General features: G+C 38.1%; 1 protein-coding gene across 2 annotated transcripts in view; it reads right to left on the bottom strand.

The window, feature by feature from the left end:
- The window catches only part of Cntnap5c (contactin associated protein-like 5C), a gene marked incomplete at its 5' end in the record, with an annotated part of 856,281 nt that overhangs the window by 606,092 nt on the left and 229,951 nt on the right, over positions 1–20,238 (bottom strand). For both annotated transcript variants that reach the window (NM_001415869.2, NM_001047866.3), the window contains 1 exon segment: positions 2,882–3,085. In NM_001415869.2, coding sequence (NP_001402798.1) covers positions 2,882–3,085 — 204 coding nt within the window.

Genomic DNA, 20,238 nt, shown 5'->3' with positions numbered 1-20,238 from the left:
AGCACGGCATTTAGTCACACTAGCATGACCCACAGAATGTGATGTAAGTTTTAGGTGTGGTAAAATCCTGCCGAGGGAACAGTGTGTGAAAGTGGTAACAGAGAAACAGCTAGAGCACTCGGATTTGCATGGAGTGGGAACTCGTGGGAACCAGGTAGTGCATCTTTTTTAATTTTACCACAACAAACATGTACCAAATCTTGATTTTTGTGGGTTCTAGGGACTGAATTCATTTTCTTATGCTGCTATTACAAGAAAGTTAGCAAGAGAGTCATCTCTCCTGCCTGTTTTTATATTCATTTTATATATCAGACATCGATTTTATGAATTAAATTCGGACATCTATATGTTCTTTCTACTTCTTTTTAATGATTACTGTGGAGGCCAAGAGGAGACTTGGAGGTGCCACTGAAGAAGGATGGAAATAAAGACCTTAATAATTTACTGTTGGGAACGAAACTGCACAACACACATTCTCATATTCTCCTCCTGGTAACCAAAATATAGCTTGCTCTATAATCCCTTGTGTATCTTGTGTTTATACCCTGTATAAAATTATACTTCTCCTTCTTGCCTACTAGATAATAAACAGTAATAACAATATGTTTGGTTTCAAACCCTGGGGCAAAGGACTGAGGTGAATAGCCCAGCTTCTAGGTTCTTCCCACATTGTCAGTCTATAACTGGCCTACCTACTTTGACAAAAGTACTGAATAATGCAGCCTGTGTGCTGAGCTGCCCTTCCCCCAGAGTCTCCTTCCCCCAGAGTCTCCTGCTACTTAATCCAGTTCTTTTGCATTCTCCTCTCTCTCTCTCTCTCTCTCTCTCTCTCTCTCTCTCTCTCTCTCTCTCTCTCTCCCCCCCCCTCTCCTCTTTCTTTTCTCTCTGCATGTGCTCTCTCCCTAACCTCCCATATGACTGCACCCTGGCCTCCTTCTTTGTAGCAAGGGAACTGGCTTGTTGCAGAGCATCTTCCCAATAAATTTGCCTTTAATATAATCTCATCAGATTCATACTGGCTCAACTCTCAGAGAAATAACCTATAATAGTTTCCTCTCGTTTATAATAATAAATACTAAAGGGGAAGTAGGGAGGATGTCTCAGACAAAGCAGTCTCTTTGGTTCCCAAAAAGATGACTCAGCTAGGTTGAAGGCATGTGTCATTGAGCCTAATGAACTGAGTTGGATCCTAGAAAACCACATGGTAAAAAGTAAGACCCAACTCCTGCAAGTTGTCCTATGACGTTTACACCTATGCCACAGCAAAACCCAATCTCACACAAAAACTAATCAAGATACATCATTAATTTTTAAATTAAGAAAAACCCAAAAGCTCTTTATGCTCTAACATAGATCTTTCTCTCTCTCTCTCTTTCTCTTTTCTTTTCTTTCTTTCTTTTTTAAGAGAAAGCTCATTTGGTTTTCCTTTGTGAACTAAGGAATGCAACACCTAACTCCTGTGGCCTACATTTCCCTGGTGATGTCATAAAGTTCACCTTCTCTTTGATTCTGAGGTGAGAAGTTGGGAACAATGAATGTATACCTAGTGACAGTGTGTCAAGCCCAGCGAATAGCCCATCCAGGGAAGGAAGAAACATCATACTTCAGAAGGGCAGGAAGATACTCTTTAAACTACCTGCTATTCAGGTCGAAGACTCATGCTTCTAGACTCAGGCCACCATAACATAGGAAAGGATTTTCTGAACTTAGTTTCTTCATTCAAAGGTATAACCTCCCACTAAGAAAAATAAAACAGAGATTTCTCCTGTTACTTAGGAGAGCTGTTGTTTGCTTGATTGTGTTTTTGTTGCTGCTATTGCTTGCTTGTTTGTTTGTTTTTTATTTTGTTTTGTGACAAATTGGCTCTTATTCAAAGTCCATTATAGTAGGTACATGTTTATAAATTTGTAAGTACCTTTAGAGCTTGAGTTCTAAAAACTGAATGTTAAGTATGTAGATTAAAAGATATTTAAAAGTTATGGGATAGCTTCCCATATACAGAAAAATTATCTTCTATCTTAGAATGTTACCTCTGGCCAAAAATACCCAAAAAGTGAAAATATGTTCTGTTCTACTCCCGTGAAGATGAAATATTTGAAGATAAGTGCTGTTTTTCTTCAAAGAAGACAAAGAAAATATATCACTTAAGATATTCCTCCAGTGACTCTCCAATCATTGTGTATGAAGACGAAAGTCCCATGTATATCATAATGAACTTATAAAAAATCAGTGAGTATAAATACCTGAAGACCTGCATTTGATTTCCTAGCACTTGTATGATATAATAATAATAATAATAATAATAATAATAATAGTAGTAGTAGTAGTAGTAGTAGTAGTAGTAGTAGTAGTAGTAGTAGTGAGTGCATGGTTGTGAGTGCCTATAAGCCCAGTACCCAATGATAGAGTGAAATAGGTGGATGTTAAGAGCTTGCTGACCACCAGCTGTAACTACAAATATAAGACTCTGGTTTAGTACAAGATTTTGTCTCAAGGCAATAGTACAAAGACAGTGAGATATCTAGTGACTTGCTAACACACACACACACACACACATACACACACACACACACACACACACATCCACAGAGACCACAAAGCAGATATTCAATAGGTGTTAAGGCAACACAAGCATGAGGATTTGAGTTTATCCCCTAAAACTCAGGCAAAAAGCCAAGAGCAACATGGATATAAGTGGCTGAACAGAAATATGGGCAGGTAGATCTATGGGGTTTGCTTGACAGTCAATCTGGCCAAATCATTAAGCTATGAATTCAATGTGAGACAGTCACAAAAAGGAGGACTGTGATCAAAGAGGATACCTTAGCTTTACCTCTGGCCTCAAGGTCATATGAACACATAGGCATATGTGTGACCTTACCTATGTTCAGGTATAGGGCTAGCCTGCCCTTCTGCAACTCCAAGGTAATGTGGTCTCCACGTTGTCCTTCTCCGTGGAATAGAACTCCATCTCCTTGCATGCTCTTGAACTTCAGGGAAATCACGTCTTTGAGGGTGCTCATTGTCTTCTGATTGAATCTATACAAAAGCGTGCTCTGGCCATCAAAGCCAACAATATCTGATTCTGAGAGAAGACAGAAGAAAGAGAGAAAAAAAATCAGTGTGTTTCCTCATGGCAGCTATTCTTGCTTGTCAACTTTTTTTGCTGCTTAGTTCACAGGGATGTTCCTGAAATCTGTATGAACTCTCTGACAAGGAGGTACAAGGAATAGAACAAAGCTAGATAGAGTCCAAGGAATTATTCATTTGTGGGCAGCACAGACACACTGGGCATAAGTAGAAACTCCCATTAGTGATTGTTGAACAATATATGAGAACAGTGGGAGGTCACAAAAAGGAGCAGACATATAGCTCTCTCCAATGAGTTGTATTAAGTAAGAGAGCCCCAAGATTAAGATTGGGCCTCCAGATGGGAGGGACAACAATAGAAAAAATATAACACATAAGATCTAGAAATGATGGGGCTTTAGAACTTTGCTCCCTGTATTATCCTATATAGAATATCAGTCATTTATTTAATGCAGCTTTAACTTAGTTGTATGCTTTCTTCTGCTCCCCTTTCTCTCTACTCTAGATTTTACATCCCAGTTCTTGATTATTGATTTTCTTTAGATCAGCTTGGTCAGTTTCTGTGTATGATATCTTACAGTATTTGTCATTATATGCCAAACTCATTTCATTATCATATTGTCCCTGAGATCTATAAAACTACAAGCTATAAAGACAACATCAAGAAGTCATGAGATAAAGAAAATTCTGAAATATATATATATATATATATATATATATATATATATATATATATACAAACAGACAACTGCCTACCAAAATATCCAGTGAGAATATATTTAATGTGTTTACACATTCATGTATATGCATAGGCATATACATGTACTTGCATATGCATTTAGAGTTTAGAGTTTCACTTTCACTGTTTTCTTCACTCATATTCTAGTCTCATGCAGTCCAGGTTGTTCCTGAATTCACAATATTACCAAGGATGGTCTATATGGTCTTGAACTTTTATCTTCCTGTGTCTATATCATGAGAGTTAGAATTACAAGAGCGTTTCATGTGTCTGCTTTTTTGCAATTCTGGGAACAACTCAAGACCTTGTGCATGGTATTCTTTCTCTCTCTCTCTCTCTCTCTCTCTCTCTCTCTCTCTCTCTCTCTCTCTCTCTCTCTGCTAGATCACCAGCCTCCACAACTCTCATTTTTCACTAAGTATGGTTCTCAGCAATTAAGCAGACTAGATGGCCAAAGAGCACCAGAGCCCTTCTGCTTCCACCTCAAGACTGATTATAGAAGCCTGTCACTGTGGCAAGCTTTTTAAATGTGTGAAAAATTCATGTTTTCATGCTTGTATGGCAGACATTTCACCACTGAGCAATCTCAATTGACCCTTGGAACAATTATTGAAGTTTACTTACATATTTCTTCACTATCTTTATCTCACAAGAAAGGTCCCGCAAACACGATCAATTCTATACTACAAAAATGTAACTTATAACATAGAAGAGATTCATCATATACCATCTTAGCAGTGAGAAAAAGATGGAGGGCTGTGTGGATAGGGTAAAATTAGTCCTATGTGAAATACAAAATACACAGAAATTCAAAATTTCAGGATTTACTAAACAACTAAAATCCTCATATTAGATATCCATAATGAAAACTTAATTATATTTCCTGTCCAAGCATATAGAATTATGCATAAAAAAGAAAATTTTAAAATAAAATGAAGTGTTGATTTTCTGTAATTACCTTGAAAATAATGTTCTATAATTTATATTTTGAATGTATAGTTAACAAAAAGGTCCTGTTGACTCTAAATTAAAAAGCAACTGGCCAGACCAAGGAAGGTTTTCACAATCTCCTTTGTTTTTCAAAACCTTCTCATTCAATGCTAATATTACATTTATGTATACAGTGAACATTCTCCTTCAAAAGTGAACTTATGGAGCTCTTGGCACTGTTGCCCTACCTTGGGCAATAATCATCATGACTAGCCAAAACATGAAAGCTTTACTTTATAAGGTATATCACCTTTACAACTTTATTACTTTAGGATATAAATTTGCATGTAAGGTAAATACATTAGAAAAACACCAAACTTATCAGACACCATGAAAGCTGTGCTAAGAGGACAACTCATAGCTCTGAGTGTGTGGAGAAAGAAACAGGAGAGAGCATATATAAGCAGCTTGACAGCATACCTAAAAGCTCTAGAAAAAAAAAAAAAAAGCAAATACACTGAGGAGGAGTAAAAGGCAGGAAATAATCAAACTCAGGGCTGAAATGGACCAAGTAGAAACAAAAAGGAATATACAAAGAATCAACAGAACCAAAAGCCAGTTCTTTGAGAAAATCAACAAGATAGATAAACCCCTAGCCAGTATAACCAGAGGGCACAGAGAGTATTGTGGTTTGTCCTGGAGTTATATGTATTTTCATGCTAATTCCATTGCCTCAAGGACAGCTGCCTAGTCACATACTCAGGAATCAGGTGACTTCACCAGAAATTTCTCCCCATTGAATTTGTAAAATACAGGTGAGGGGCAGGTACAGGATAGAAGGAGGCCTGTCATTGGAGGAGAAGGAAGGATGAGTGGGAGAGAAATTTGAAGGAAGAGGAGTCTGGAACAGAAAGGTGAGGAAGAGAGGGAGAGAGAAGCTGGGGCAGGACAAAGGAGGCTAACTTAAAGATCTCGCTCTGTGCATTTATAGGTTGTTATCAATGTTCTTACAAGATGGATGATGCGTACTGGGCTTTGTATGTTTAAGTGAGCAATTGTATATTATCAATTGGATCTAAGATTATTGTGTTGTGATGATTTATGTGATGATTTATGTGATGATTTGAGGGTAGGAAGTTTACGGTGGCTGGAGACTGGGCCTCAGCGATGAAGTTGGAATATGTTTCCCCCAAGTTATCTAAGAGATATCTTGGGGCACTGTGGTGCTAGACCTAGCAGGATAAAAGACAACCATACTTCTTTTTATTTTTTTATATTTTTAGAACAGAGAATGTGTTCAAATTATCAAAATCAGAAATGAAGGGAGACATAACAACAGAATCAGAGGAAATTCAAAATATTATCAGATCTTACTACACAAAATAATATTCAATAAAACTTGAAAATCTGGAGGGAAATGATCATTTTCTAGACAAATACAAGGTCCCAAATTTAATCAGGAATAGATAAAGCATTTAAACAACCCCATAATGCCTAGAGGAATAGAAGCAATCATTAAAAGTCTCCCAACCAAATAGACACCAGGACCAGATGGGTTTAGTGGACAATTCTATCAGGCCTTATGGAAGATCTCATACCTATATTGTCCAAAACTATTCCAAAAATTTGATAGGGACAGAGGAGTATAAAATTCTTTCAATGAAGTCACAGTTACTCTTATACCTATATCATACAAAGACTCAACAGAGAAAGAGAATTTCAGACCAATATCACTTATGAATATTGATGCAAATATACTCAATAAAATTCTTGTAAACTGAATCCAAGAACAAATCAAAACTATCATCCAACATAATCAAGTAGGCTTCATCCCAGGTATGCAAGGATGAAACAATATGTGAAAAATCATCAACATAATCCACTATAAAACAAACTCGAAAATAAAACCACATGATCATTTCATTAGATGCTGAGAAAACATTTGACAAATTCACTACCCATTCATGATAAAAGTCCTGGAAAGAACAGGAATTCAAGGCCCAAACCAAAACATAGTAAAACCCATACACAGCAAACCAGTAGCTAACATTAGACTAAATGGAGAGAAACTTGAAGCAATTCTACTAAAATCAGGGAGTAGCCAAGGCTGGCCACTCTTTTCCTACTTATTCACTATAGTTTTCAAAGTCCTAGAGAGAGAAATTAGACAACAAAAGGAGGTGAAAAAGGATATAAATTGAAAAGGAAGAAGTCAAAATATCACTATTTGCAGACGATATGATAGTTTACTCAAGTGACTTGAAAAGTTACACCAGAGAACTACTAAGCCTGATAACAACTTCAGCAAAGTGGCTGTGTGTAAAATTAACTCCAACAAATCAGTAGCCTTCCTTTATATGAAATTTAAAAAGGCTGAGAAAGAAATTAGGGAAATGACACTCTTCACAATAGTCCAAATAATATAAAACACCTAGGTGTGACTTTAACCAAGCAAGTGAAGTATCTGTATGAAAAGAACTTCAAGTATCTGAAGAAAGAAATTGAAGAGGATCTCAGAAGATGGAAAGATCTCCCATGCTCATGGATTGGCAGGATTAATATAGTAAAAATGGCTATTTTAGCAAAAGTGATCTACAGATTCAATGAAATCCCCAAAATTCCAATCTAATTCTTCATACAGTTTTAAAGAAAAATCTGCAAATTAATCTGGAATAACAAACAAACAAACAAAAAACCAGGAGAGTTAAAACTATTCTCGTCATTGCTCCCAAACACTGTGGGAGAGAGAACTCACCACCAGGATAGGTGGGCACTCCTGAGACTGCAGAGTGGAAGAGGGCCCAATAGGGCCCACCCCTGCCCACATCCCTTTCCCAAGAGGACACTGTATACGGCCTCTGGGAACTGGTAGAGAGGGGCACAGGAGCTGCAGGTCCCCTATGCCAGTGACACCACAGGAACCTGAAGGGACCGGATCAACAGTTCTCTGCACCCAAATCCCGGGGGAGGGAAAGCTGAACCTTCAGAGAAGCAGACACGCCTGGGAAGCCAGAAGAGACTACACTCTGCCCACACTTCTGACTCCAGAGGAAAACAACAAACGCCATCTGGGACCCTGGTGCATGGGGGCTCCCGGAAAGGGCGGCGCAGGTCCTCCTGGTTGCTGACCTCACAGAGATCATAAGCAACACCCCAAGAGCAAACTTGAGCCTAGGGACCTGAGGTAAGACCAACTTTCTGCTCCACGTGCCCTGCCTGATGAACTCAGGACAAAGGCGAACAGAAACAGCTGAAGACTTGTAGACAGGAAAAACTACACGCCTGAAAGCAGAACACTCTGTTCCCATAAGTGGCTGAAAGAAAACAGGAAAACAGGTCTACAGCACTCCTCACACACAGGCTTATCGGACAGTCTAGCCACTGTCAGAAATAGCAGAACAAAGTAACACGAGAGATAATCTGATGGCGAGAGGCAAGCACAGGAACCCAAGCAAAAGAAACCAAGACTACATAACATCATTGGAGCCCAATTCTCCAACCAAAACAAACACAGAATATCCAAACACACCAGAAAAGCAAGATCTAGTTTCAAAATCATATTTGATCATGATGCTGGAGGACTTGAAGAAAGACGTGAAGAACTCCCTTAGAGAACAAGTAGAAGCCTACATACAGGAATCACAAAAATCCCTAAAAGAATTCCAGGAAAACATAAATAAACAAGTAGAAGCCCATAGAGAGTAGTCACAAAAATCCCTGAAAGAAATCCAGGAAAACACAATCAAACAGTTGAAGGAACTAAAATTGAAATAGAAGCAATCAAGAAAGAACACATGGAAATAACCCTGGATATAGAAAACCAAAAGAAGAGACAAGGAGCTGTAGATACGAGCTTCACCAACAGAATACAAGAGATGGAAGAGAGAATCTTAGGAGCAGAAGATTGCATAGAAATCATCTACTCAACTGTCAAAGATAATGTAAAGCGGAAAAAGGTACTGGTCCAGAATATACAGGAAATCCAGGACTCAATGAGAAGATCAAACCTAATGATAATAGGTATAGAAGAGAGCGAAGACTCCCAGCTCAAAGAACCAGTAAATATCTTCAACAAAATCATAGAAGAAAACTTCCCTAACCTAAAGAAAGAGATTCCCATAAGCATACAAGAAGCCTACAGAACTCCAAATAGATTGGACCAGAAAAGAAACTCCTCCCGTCACATAAGAGTCAAAAAACCAAACGCACAAAATAAAGAAAGAATATTAAAAGCAGTAAGGTAAAAAGATCAAGTAACAAATAAAGGCAGACCTATCAGAATCACACCAGACTTTTAGCCAGAAACTATGAAAGCCAGAAGACCCTGGACAGATGTCATACAGACCCTTAGAGAACACAAATGCCAGCCCAGGTTACTGTATCCTTCAAAACTCTCAACATAGTTGGAGAAACCGAGATATTCCATGACAAAACCAAATTTACACAATATCTTTCTACAAATCCAGCACTACAAAGGATAATAAATGGTAAAGCCCAACATAAGGAGGCAAACTATACCCTAGAAGAAGCAAGAAAATAATCGTCTTGGCAACAAAAAGAGAAGAAAAGCACACAAACATAACCTCATATCCAAATATGAATATAACAGGAAGCAATAATCACTATTCCTTAATATCTCTCAACATCAATGGCCTCAACTCCCCAATAAAAAGACATTGATTAACAAACTGGATATGCAACGAGGACCCTGCATTCTGCTGCCTACAGGAAACACACCTCAGAGACAAAGACAGACACTACCTCAGAGTGAAAGGCTGGAAAACAACTTTCCAAGCAAATGGTCAGAAGAAGCAAGCTGGAGTAGCCATTCTAATATCAAATAAAATCAATTTTCAATTAAAAGTCATCAAAATATAAGGAATGACACTTCATATTCATCAAAGGAAAAATCCACCAAGATGAACTCTCAATCCTAAATATCTATGCCCCAAATACAAGGGCACCTACATATGTAAAAGAAACCTTACTAAAGCTCGAAACACACATTGCACCTCACACAATAATAGTAGGAGATTTCAACACCCCACTCTCATCAATGGACAGGTCATGAAAACAGATATTAAACAGAGGCATAGACAGACTAAGAGAAGTCATGAACCAAATGGACTTAACAGATATTTATAGAACATTCTATCCTAAAGCAAAAGGATATACATTCTTCTCACCACCTCACAGTACTTTCTCAAAAAATTGACCATATAATTGGTCATAAAACAGGCCACAAAAGATACAGAAAGATAGAAATAATCCCATATGTCCTATCAGACCACCATGGACTAAGGTTGCTCTTCAACAAAAATATGGGAAGAATGCCCACATATACATGGAAGCAGAACAATGTTCTACTCAATGATAACCTGGTCAAGGAAGAAATAAAGAAAGAAATTAAAGACTTCTTAGAATTTAGTAAAAATGAAGGTACAACATACCTAAACTCATGGGACACAATGAAGGTGTGCTAAGAGGAAAACTCATAGCTCTGAGTGCCTGCACAAAGAAAAAGGAGAGAGCATATATCAGCAGCATGACAGCACACCTAAAAGCTCTAGAACAAAAAGAAGCAAATAGACCCAGTAGAAGGTAGGAAATAATCAAATTCAGAGGTGAAATCAACCAAGTAGAAACAAAAAGGACCATAGAAAGTATCAACAGAATCAAAAGTTGGTTCTTTGAGAAAATCGACAAGATAGAAAAACCCTTAGCCAGACTAAGAAGAGGACACAGAGAGTATGTCCAAATTAACAAAATCAGAAATGAAAAAGGGACATAACTACAGAATCAGAAGAAATTCAAAAAATCATCAGATCCTACTACAAAAGCCTATATTCAACAAAACTTGAAAATCTACAGGGAATGTACAATTGCCTAGACAGCTACCAGCTACAGAAGTTAAATCAGGAACAGATAAATGCTTTAAACAACCCCATAACTCCTAACGAAATAGAATATGTCATTAAAGGTCTGCCAACCAAAAGAAGCTCAGGTCCAGACTGGTTTAGTGCACAATTCTATCAGACTTACACAGAAGACCAAATACCAATACTATCCAAACTATTCCACAAAATTGAAACAAATGGAGCACTACGGAATTCCTTCTATGAAGCCACAATTACTCTTAAACCTAAACCACACAAGGACCCAACAAAGAAAGAGAACTTCAGACCAATTTACCTTATGAATATTGACGCAAAAATACTCAATAAAATTCTTACAAACGGAATCTGAGAGCATATCAAAACAATCATCTACCATGATCAGTTAGGCTTCATTCCAGGCATGCAGGGATGACTTAATATATTGAAAACCATCTACATGATCCATTATATAAACAAACTGAAAGAACAAAACCACACAATCATTTTATTAGATGCTGAGAAAGCATTTGACAAAATTCAACACTCCTTCATGATAAAAGTCCTGGAAAGAGTAGGAATTCAAGGCCCACACCTAAACATAGTAAAAGCCATATACAGCAAACCAGTCACTAACATTAAACTAAATGGAGAGAAACTTGAACCAATCCCACTAAAATAAAAGACTAGACAAGGCTGCCCACTCTCTCCCTACTTATTCAATATAGTTCTTGAAGTTCTAGCCAGAACAATCAGACAACAAAAGGAGATCAAGGGGATATAGATTGAAAAAGAAGAAGTCAAAATATCACTATTTGCAGATGATATGGTAGTACATTTAAGTTCTACCAGAGAACTGCTAAAGCTGATAAACAACTTCAGCACAGTGGCTGGGTATAAAATTAACTCAAATAAATCAGTAGCATTCCTCTACACAAAAGAGAAACAAGCCGAAAAAGAAATTAGGGAAATGACACCCTTCATAATAGTCCCAAATAATATAAAATACCTCGGTGTGACTTTAACCAAGCAAGTAAATGATCTCTACAATAACAACTTCAAGCCTCTGTAGAAAGAAATTGAAGAAGACCTCAGAAGATGGAAAGATCTCCCATGCTCATGGATTGGCAGGATTAATATAGTAAAAATGGCCATTTTACCAAAAGCAATCTACAGATTCAATGCAATCCGCATCAAAATACCAATCCAATTCTTCAAAGAGTCAGAATAATTTGCAAATTCATCTGGAATAACAAAAAACCCAGGATAGCTAAAACTATCCTGAACAATAAAAGGACTTCAGGGGGAATCACTATCCCTGAACTCAAGCAGTATTACAGAGCAATAGTGATAAAAACTGCATGGTATTGGTACAGAGACAGACTGATAGATCAATGGAATAGAATTGAAGACCGAGAAATGAACCCTAGGGTCACTTGATTTTTGACAAAGGAGCCAAAACCATTGAATGGAAAAAAGATAGCATTTTCAGCAAATGGTGCTGGTTCAACTGGAGGTCAACATGTAGAAGAATGCAGATCAATCCATGCTTATCACCCTGTACAAAGCTTAAGTCCAAGTGGATAAAGGACTGCCATATCCAACCAGATACACACAAACTAATAGAAGAAAAAGTGGGGAAGAATCTCAAACACATGGTCATTGGAGAAAATACCTTAACAAAACAACAATGTCTTATGCTCTAAGATAAAGAAACGACAAATGGGATCTCATATTACTGCAAAGCTTCTGTAAGGCAAAGGACACTGTGGCTAGAACAAAACGGCAACCAATAGATTGAGAAAAGATCTTTAACAATCCTACAACAGATAGAGGGCTTATATCCAAATATACATAGTACTCCGCAGGAAGACAAATAACCCTTTTAAAAATGAGGTTCAGTGCTATACAAAAAAATCACAGCTGAGGAATGCCAAGTGACCGAGATACACCTTAAGAAATGTTCAATTTCTTTATTCATAAGGGAAATGCAAATCAAAACAACCCTGAGATTTCACCAACACCAGTGAGAATGGCTAAGATCAAAAACACAGGTGACAGCAAATGCTGGCGAGGATGTGGAGAAAGAGGAACACTCCCCCATTGTTGGTGGTATTGTAGACTGGTCCAACCATTCTGGAAATCAGTCTGGAGGTTCCTCAGAAAATTGGACATTGAACTACCTGGGGACCCAGCTATACCTCTCTTGGGCATATACCGAAAAGATGCCCCAACATATAACAAAGACATATGCTCCACTATGTTCATAGCAGCGTTATTAATAATAGCCAGATGCTGGAAAGAACCCAGATGCCCTTCAACAGAGGAATGGATACAGAAAATGTGGTACATCTACACAATGGAATATTTCTCAGCTATCAAAAACAATGAGTTTATGAAATTCATAGGCAAATGGAGTGAACTGGAAAATATCATCCTGAGTGAGGTAACCCAATCACAGAAAAACACACATGGTATGCACTCATTGATAAATGGCTATTAGCCCAAATGCTTGAATTACCCTAGATGCACAGAACATATGAAACTCAAGACGGATGATCAAAATGTGAATGCTTCACTCTTTTAAAAGGGAAACAAGAATACCCTCGGCAGGGAATAGGTAAGCAAAGATTAAAACAGGCAGATGGAACACCCATTCAGAGCCTGCTCCACATGTAGCCCATACATATACTGCCACCCAATTAGACAAGATGGATGAAGCAAAGAAGTGCAGGCTGACAGGAACTGGATGTAGATCTCTCCTGAGAGACACAGCCAGAATACAGCAAATATGTAGGTGAATGCCAGCAGCAAACCACTGAACTGAGAACGGGTCCCTGGTTGAAGGAATCAGAGAATGTACTGGAAGAGCTTGAAGGGACTCAAGACCCCATATGGACAACAATGCCAACCAACCAGAGCTTCCAGGGACTAAGCCACTACCCAAAGACTATACATGGACTAACCCTGGGCTCCAACCTCATAGGTAGAAATGAATAGCCTAGTAAGAGCACCAGTGGAAGGGGAAGCCCTTGGTCCTGCTAAGACTGAACCCCCAGTGAACATGATTGTTGGGTGGAGGGCGGTAATGGGGGTAGGATATGGAGATGAACACTCGTATAGAAGGGGAGGGGAAGGGGTTAGGGGGATGTCCGCCTGGAAACTGGGAAAGGGAATAACATCGAAATATAAATACAAAATACTCAAGTTAATAGAGAAAAAAACCCAAAAATAAAAAAGAAGGCCGGGAATATGATTCAATGAGTTAAAAACGTAGCTATCTATCACTGGACAAGGCTAAGGTCAGGTACTAACTTTCCTTCAAAACAACCAGAAGTACATGTAAACTCAGAACTATGGAGATAGAAACAGGAGGATCCATGTGACTCTGTGCCTAGGAAGTCTAGATGAAAAGGCATATTCCACATTCAATGAGAGTTCTGTTCTCAAAAAATATGGTATCCAGGGGTCTAGAAAGACATTTAAGTGGTAAAGAAACTTACATTCCTATGTACACACTTTCACCCCCAATATATCCTCTGGTTAAATGTAAAAGAAAACCTGTATTAAGTATATAAAGTTGTTAGAAACTGAGGTAGACACCCGTAGTCTACCTTGATACATGTGCATACACACATACACATACATATACCCATACAAGCATGAATGAAATGTTGAAAGAGTGCAGACACGTTTAAAGAGAAGACATGGGGGGGGGGGCAGTTATAATAATATTGTATTATATTCATGTGTGAAACCATTAGAGAATGAACAAACAAGGGAAGAAATAAATTGAAAACTCAACAATTAGTTGTGTTAACACAAGTCATTTTATATAACAGTACATTATATACCACCTTACCAGACACACTGTCTTTTTTAAATCAGTATGAAACAGATTACGAATTGTGGTTGAATTAACTGAAAGGAGATGTGGACCATGAACTGATGCTCCAGTTAATAGCCTTATATATAACCTCGCCAAAATAATGCTGTTTCACTCTGGTGCCAGGTTCTCCTGCCAAGTGTATGCCAAGCTATACCCAAGCTTTCTACTGAGTCTATCTCTGCCAGTTGTCATTAGAGCTATTAAAATGTTCCATTTTTGCAGTGTAACTATTCATACTGTGGACTCCTGTTCTCTTCTGATTACTGTAATTCTCCCACTGTGGCAACACTTGAAGCTTTACTGCTTGCCAATGCACACAACAAACACATAGTATCCATTAGTGCTTGGAAAGGTAAATGCAAGTCAAATATATACATAGAAAGACTGACCAGTCCAAAAAGGACAGGAAGAAGCAGATACACAGTATTACGCATTACTATGCCAACACTGAATTTTGTATTTGAGAAGAGGTGGACCTAACATCACATCATTGGAATGTAGTGTGCAAAAGTCAGAAGAGCACATGAAGCTCAGTGATGGAGAACAAGAACCTTAATTTCCAGCACGCTTACTTCCTATAGGCTGAGACAGACAGTGAAAAGATGACACCTATGCAGTAACTGAAAATCTATGTTTATTCACAGTAACATGGATCCCACCTCAGTGGGAAATGCATTCTTCAAGCTCTTCATTCTAACAACATGGAGAACATCACTCCATTAGAGTGTCATGGACCACTACTATGTTAAACCTCTCCCACATCACTCTGTTAACAGTGCAGATCTGAGTTATAAGGACACCTGATCAGAAGTTTGTATGTAACCGTGTGTTCAGGAACCCTGGGCCAGGGGATACATGCCTCCTTATAGAATAAAAAAACAGAACCTGCCTCTTGTTCCTTTGTGTGGGATGAGTTTTTTCATACACACATGACATGTATGAAGGCTTGGCAAGGAAGGGACTCCAGTCTTCTGCTACCTGGCTCCATTCATATGTCAATATTCATTGTGCTGTCTCCAGTGTCTATTCTCTTGTTAGAATCCTACATTGGAAATCTAGAAATTACACATTTTAGTAGAGTCAGACATTGTTCAGGCCTTGGTCTTTGTGTGTTTTGGGAAAATAAAGACAGAGAAGTGTGACTTTGTTTTTTGGAAGCCAAAGAAAACTATAACAAGAGAGCTGTGCTCTTGAGTAGGACAAATACAAAGAAACTATAGGCTTTACTTCTTTCCAGAATTGTGCATCTTGCTATACTTGTTTGAAAACTACATGTTTAACACACACACACACACACACACACACACACACACACACACACACGAAAAATTTTGCTGTTATTTTTCACTTCCCATTTCTTTTCATGACCTTGCACTTGAGTATCATTGACCACTAGAACACTTTGAAGTCCTGAATTCCTCAGTCTTGTTCTACACTCTAGAACTTTCTTTCTCCAGTAGTTTCGTATTGTCCCTTTCATTATAACCTGCCCCAACTGTGATGATCTACATCTTACTTCTTGTAGTTTCTGGATAGTCTAGATAGTACTGCCTTTATTGGTGTGATAGAAGGTCATAGACATGCATTAGCTCCAAGGAACCAGATCTGCATGCTGTCAACCATATCTAAAGAAATCTGAGCTTCTGGTAGAGGAGAAATAAGTATTTTCTTGTTCAGCAACTTGCCAGGTGGTAAGTTCTGGACCTTCATGAGTTATATTTCTATTGATAATTAATGGAGTCTATAGAAGCCTGGCCTACAAAGTCACAGTGAGAGTTATAGAATTATAGATACTTGTATATGAATACACATTCAATATAATTTCATGTCCTGAATAAAATGAGATTTCCGATGGAAAAAAATTTTGTGTGTAAAATGAAGATTGTACAAAGATGGGTGCTACTAAAATGCTGGAGTGTTTGGATTGGGGAAGCCTTGATAATTTCTTCAATGCTCTGAGAATATGGATGAGTATTCACCTATATTGGAAACATCTCTGTCATCTTGCCTCCCTATTGCCATGGTTCAGGGCACATGCAGTAGAGAAAGAGTAAAGAAATAAAGAGCTGAAGAATATGTGAATTGGCCTCAGAAGATGTCTTAAACACATAAGAATTGAGAAACTATTTTTCATTCTAGAAGGAATCTAAGACTGAAGAAGTAAACAACTCTTAATTATCAGGAAGTTCCTAAAACTTACAAGATTCATAAAGCCCTTCTCCAAGGTTATATAAGCAATGATGTCGGTTGGGGAGAGATAACTTTCTGATCTATCCAGAAGTCTACACATTGTGCAAGGAGCTCCAGACATACAACTTTGTATGCTAGGGCAGGATTTGATGATGCAAAAGTAAATTGATAATGAGTCATCCTTGTTTCTGTAATTAATTCCTTAACCTTGCTTCATAAGTAAACCTGATAAACTCATGTATTTTCAAATTGGTCTTTAATAAATCTATTTTAAGACTTTTTTCAATGTCTAGTCTTGGATGAATATATATTTGTGTCCCTTTAGGAAAAGTCAAACAACCAATAGTGACCCAAGGTAATAACTATGGATCAGAGTTATATGATTTTTTTGTAGACCTACCTCATTAACTGTCCCAACTTAGGTGCTAGCTGTCCATTCACCCTGAGAAGGTTAATTCCCTCCTGAATAGTAGTTTTCTATCTATGAGTTTTGACCACTTTGGAGGTCAATATCCCTTTCACTGGGTTGCCATATCAGATATCCTGCATATAATATATTTACATAAAGATTCCTTGCAGTTATGGAGTAGCAATAACATAAATAACTTTATGATTGATTGTCACTACAACATGAGGAACTGTATTAAAGGGTCATGGCATTGAGAAGGTTGAGAACCACTACTCATTTTTGTCATATTTGATGCTAGACCTGTGATGCCGGCAGTATCTATTTATACTTGCTTACCCACAGTAATGAGATGTTCTGTTTATTGAACACAGACTCAACCAGATAGGATGACACATGCTTTTCCCTTAAAATCACCAAGATTTATCAACAGAAACATTTTGCTCATCCAAAAAAATCAGACAAATATCTTGGACATTTGAAATATTAATTAACTTACACTTCAGTTGCTATAACCATTTTGCAGATGGAGAAGCAGAAGTCCAAGAGAAGTTTTTTTTGTTTGTTTGTTTGTTTTTTTTTTCTTTTTTTATCAGAGCTGGGCACCAAACCCAGGGCCTTGCGCATGCTAGGCAAGCGCTCTACCACTAAGCTAAATCCCCAACCCCCCAAGAGAAGTTTTGAAGAATGATTAAGGTCTCTCCCACTAAATACTTAAGCCCTTTTCCAGGCATCAGGCAGATGATTTACCACCCCCACCATGACTTAGATAAGCAGATTTAAAATGGTAATAACAGAACATAACTTTTACTGTTGTCAGTAAACAAAATGAAATACAAGGTACATTAGAATTTCATCATTGGATGCTATTTTATCTTTATTAGGATTGCCTTACTTGGACTTTAACTTGCAGATAGAGTCAACTTGTGTACATTAAAATCTTACTTATGTATACTTACTTATGTATACAATAAATATATTGACATATTCTTTGTAAAACTAAAAGATAATGAAAGAAAATATATACTATACAGTAAGATTCATCCAGATTAAAGATGAGCTCTTATATAACAAGTATTGTTATAGGGTATGGTTTGCAAATTGTGTGTTTGTGTGTGTGTGTGTGTATGTGTGTGTGTGTGTACACTTATACATATGCCTGTGCTGTTGTGTGCTTGTGGAGATCATAAAACATCTTTTAAGAGCCAGTTCTCTTCTTAGACCTTTTATCTGAGGCATACTGTTTCCTTTTTATTGTTTTTACAACCAGGATGTGTACTCCCACTAAGCTGCCTCATAAGCTCTCTCTCAGTTTCCAGTTTTTCTTTGGGATTTTTGGCATTACAGAAGTACCCTCCCAAAAACATTTCATTTTTTACATGGGTTCAAACTCAAGTCATCCCACTTGCATAGCCAACACTATCCTGCTGAGTTATCTCCCTAGTACCACAATTACTGCTTATTACAGATACTGGGGGAATAATCTGAGAGAATTAAATATGCCTTCCACATTCTCTCACAAATTTTCAATGGCTTATGGAAATGTGTGTGCCTTAGGTTAAGCAAACTATCCTTGGATAGTTGCTATCATATACTCACTTCATTTAATTGGCTTGACAGTCATGTATGATCTAGATTTTTCTTCCTTTTAAAAATGAGGAGTGCAAGACACAAAGGTAATACACCTTCCCAAAGGCATACACTAGGTAGTGAGTTGTTTGACATTGAAGACAAGTTCTATTTCATTAAAGAATGGGACATTTCAAGGATTCTGTGTGATGCAAAATTTCGGTGCCATTTGAAGAAATACATACTGTGAAAATTGAAGTAAGCAAAATTAAGTAAATGGTAAAGAAGCTACCATCCATCGAACCAGTGAGGTTTGGTAAACAGGACGGTTCTAGAGAGTAAAATGCATGGACCCCATAGGGCAGGGGACATAAAAATCTTTTTTTGTTTTCTAGGTGGAATGACACATGGGAGTGGGAAGGATCACATCAGTGCAGACAGGAAGAGCATGCAGCTAGAGACAGATCAAATTGGGGGATTTATGGGGTGAGCTTTGTGGAAAGCTAGTGCAGTGGAAACGTACTGGTATCTATAAGAGTGATCATAGTGAGGATACCTAATAATATAAGATGCAGAGTATAAACTAGCTGTGCCTGATACTCAGTTAAAGCTCACATGGCAGGACTAGATTGTATTCAGTTGAGTTGCTGGCCAAGACAGTCCTGTGGAGATCTCTAAACAATGGAGGCTGATGCTCTGCTCGTACAGAAGCTGTTCTGTATCAAGTGACAACAAGGCCCCATTGCTGAGGATGATATACACACAATTCATTGAATGTGAACAGGTTGGGTTGATGCCTGTATGGAGCTTTCATCCCTTTGTCCTAGTCTCTTTGATGTGGGAAGGTATTCTACAGTATGCCTAAAGAAAAAATATGGACACACATCCAGCCCCAAAACTTTTCACCTTCAATTAGTCCTGTTTGAAAGATGTGCTGAGACAAGTATGGTGTAGAACTTGTGGGAGGGTCCAAATAAAATGTCTGATTTAACATGAGGCTCAATCCATGAAAAGAAATCCATACTCTACACTGCTTTAATAGACAGAAGCCAGACTAGATAGCCCAGACATGACTGGTCTAACAAACAAAATCAGTGAAATGGCAACTAAAGATAATGTGCTATACTGTTAGATCTGCTTTGTCTAAACTTCATCACAAAGGTTTCTTCCAGCAACGGGAGGGAGTGGATGCAGATAGGCATAGTTAGTCATGGTACAGAGAGAGTCTAAATCAGATATCTCACCTCAGAGCATGAGGAAACCTATGCAAGAGGGGTCAGAAAAAAATTGTGAAAGTCAAAGGGTATAGAGGACATCAGGTGAAGATGGCCCACTGAATCAATTAAGCAGTGCTCATATGAGCTCACAGAGCCTAAAGCAGCAAGCACAGGGCCTATCGAGATCTGCACCAAGTTCTCAGCATGTATGGTATGAATGTTAGCTTACCACTTTTGTGGGACTCCTAACTGTGGGAGCTGATATGTCTTGACTCCTTTCTGTGTTCCTAGGACTCTTTTGTTTGAGTTGGAATGCCATTACAAGATTTGGTGTG

This window comes from Rattus norvegicus, chromosome 13, assembly GCF_021556685.1.
Source record: "Rattus norvegicus strain SHRSP/BbbUtx chromosome 13, alternate assembly SHRSP_T2T, whole genome shotgun sequence".
Taxonomy (NCBI): Eukaryota; Metazoa; Chordata; class Mammalia; order Rodentia; family Muridae; genus Rattus; species Rattus norvegicus.
This window is presented reverse-complemented; position numbering and strand designations above follow the sequence as displayed.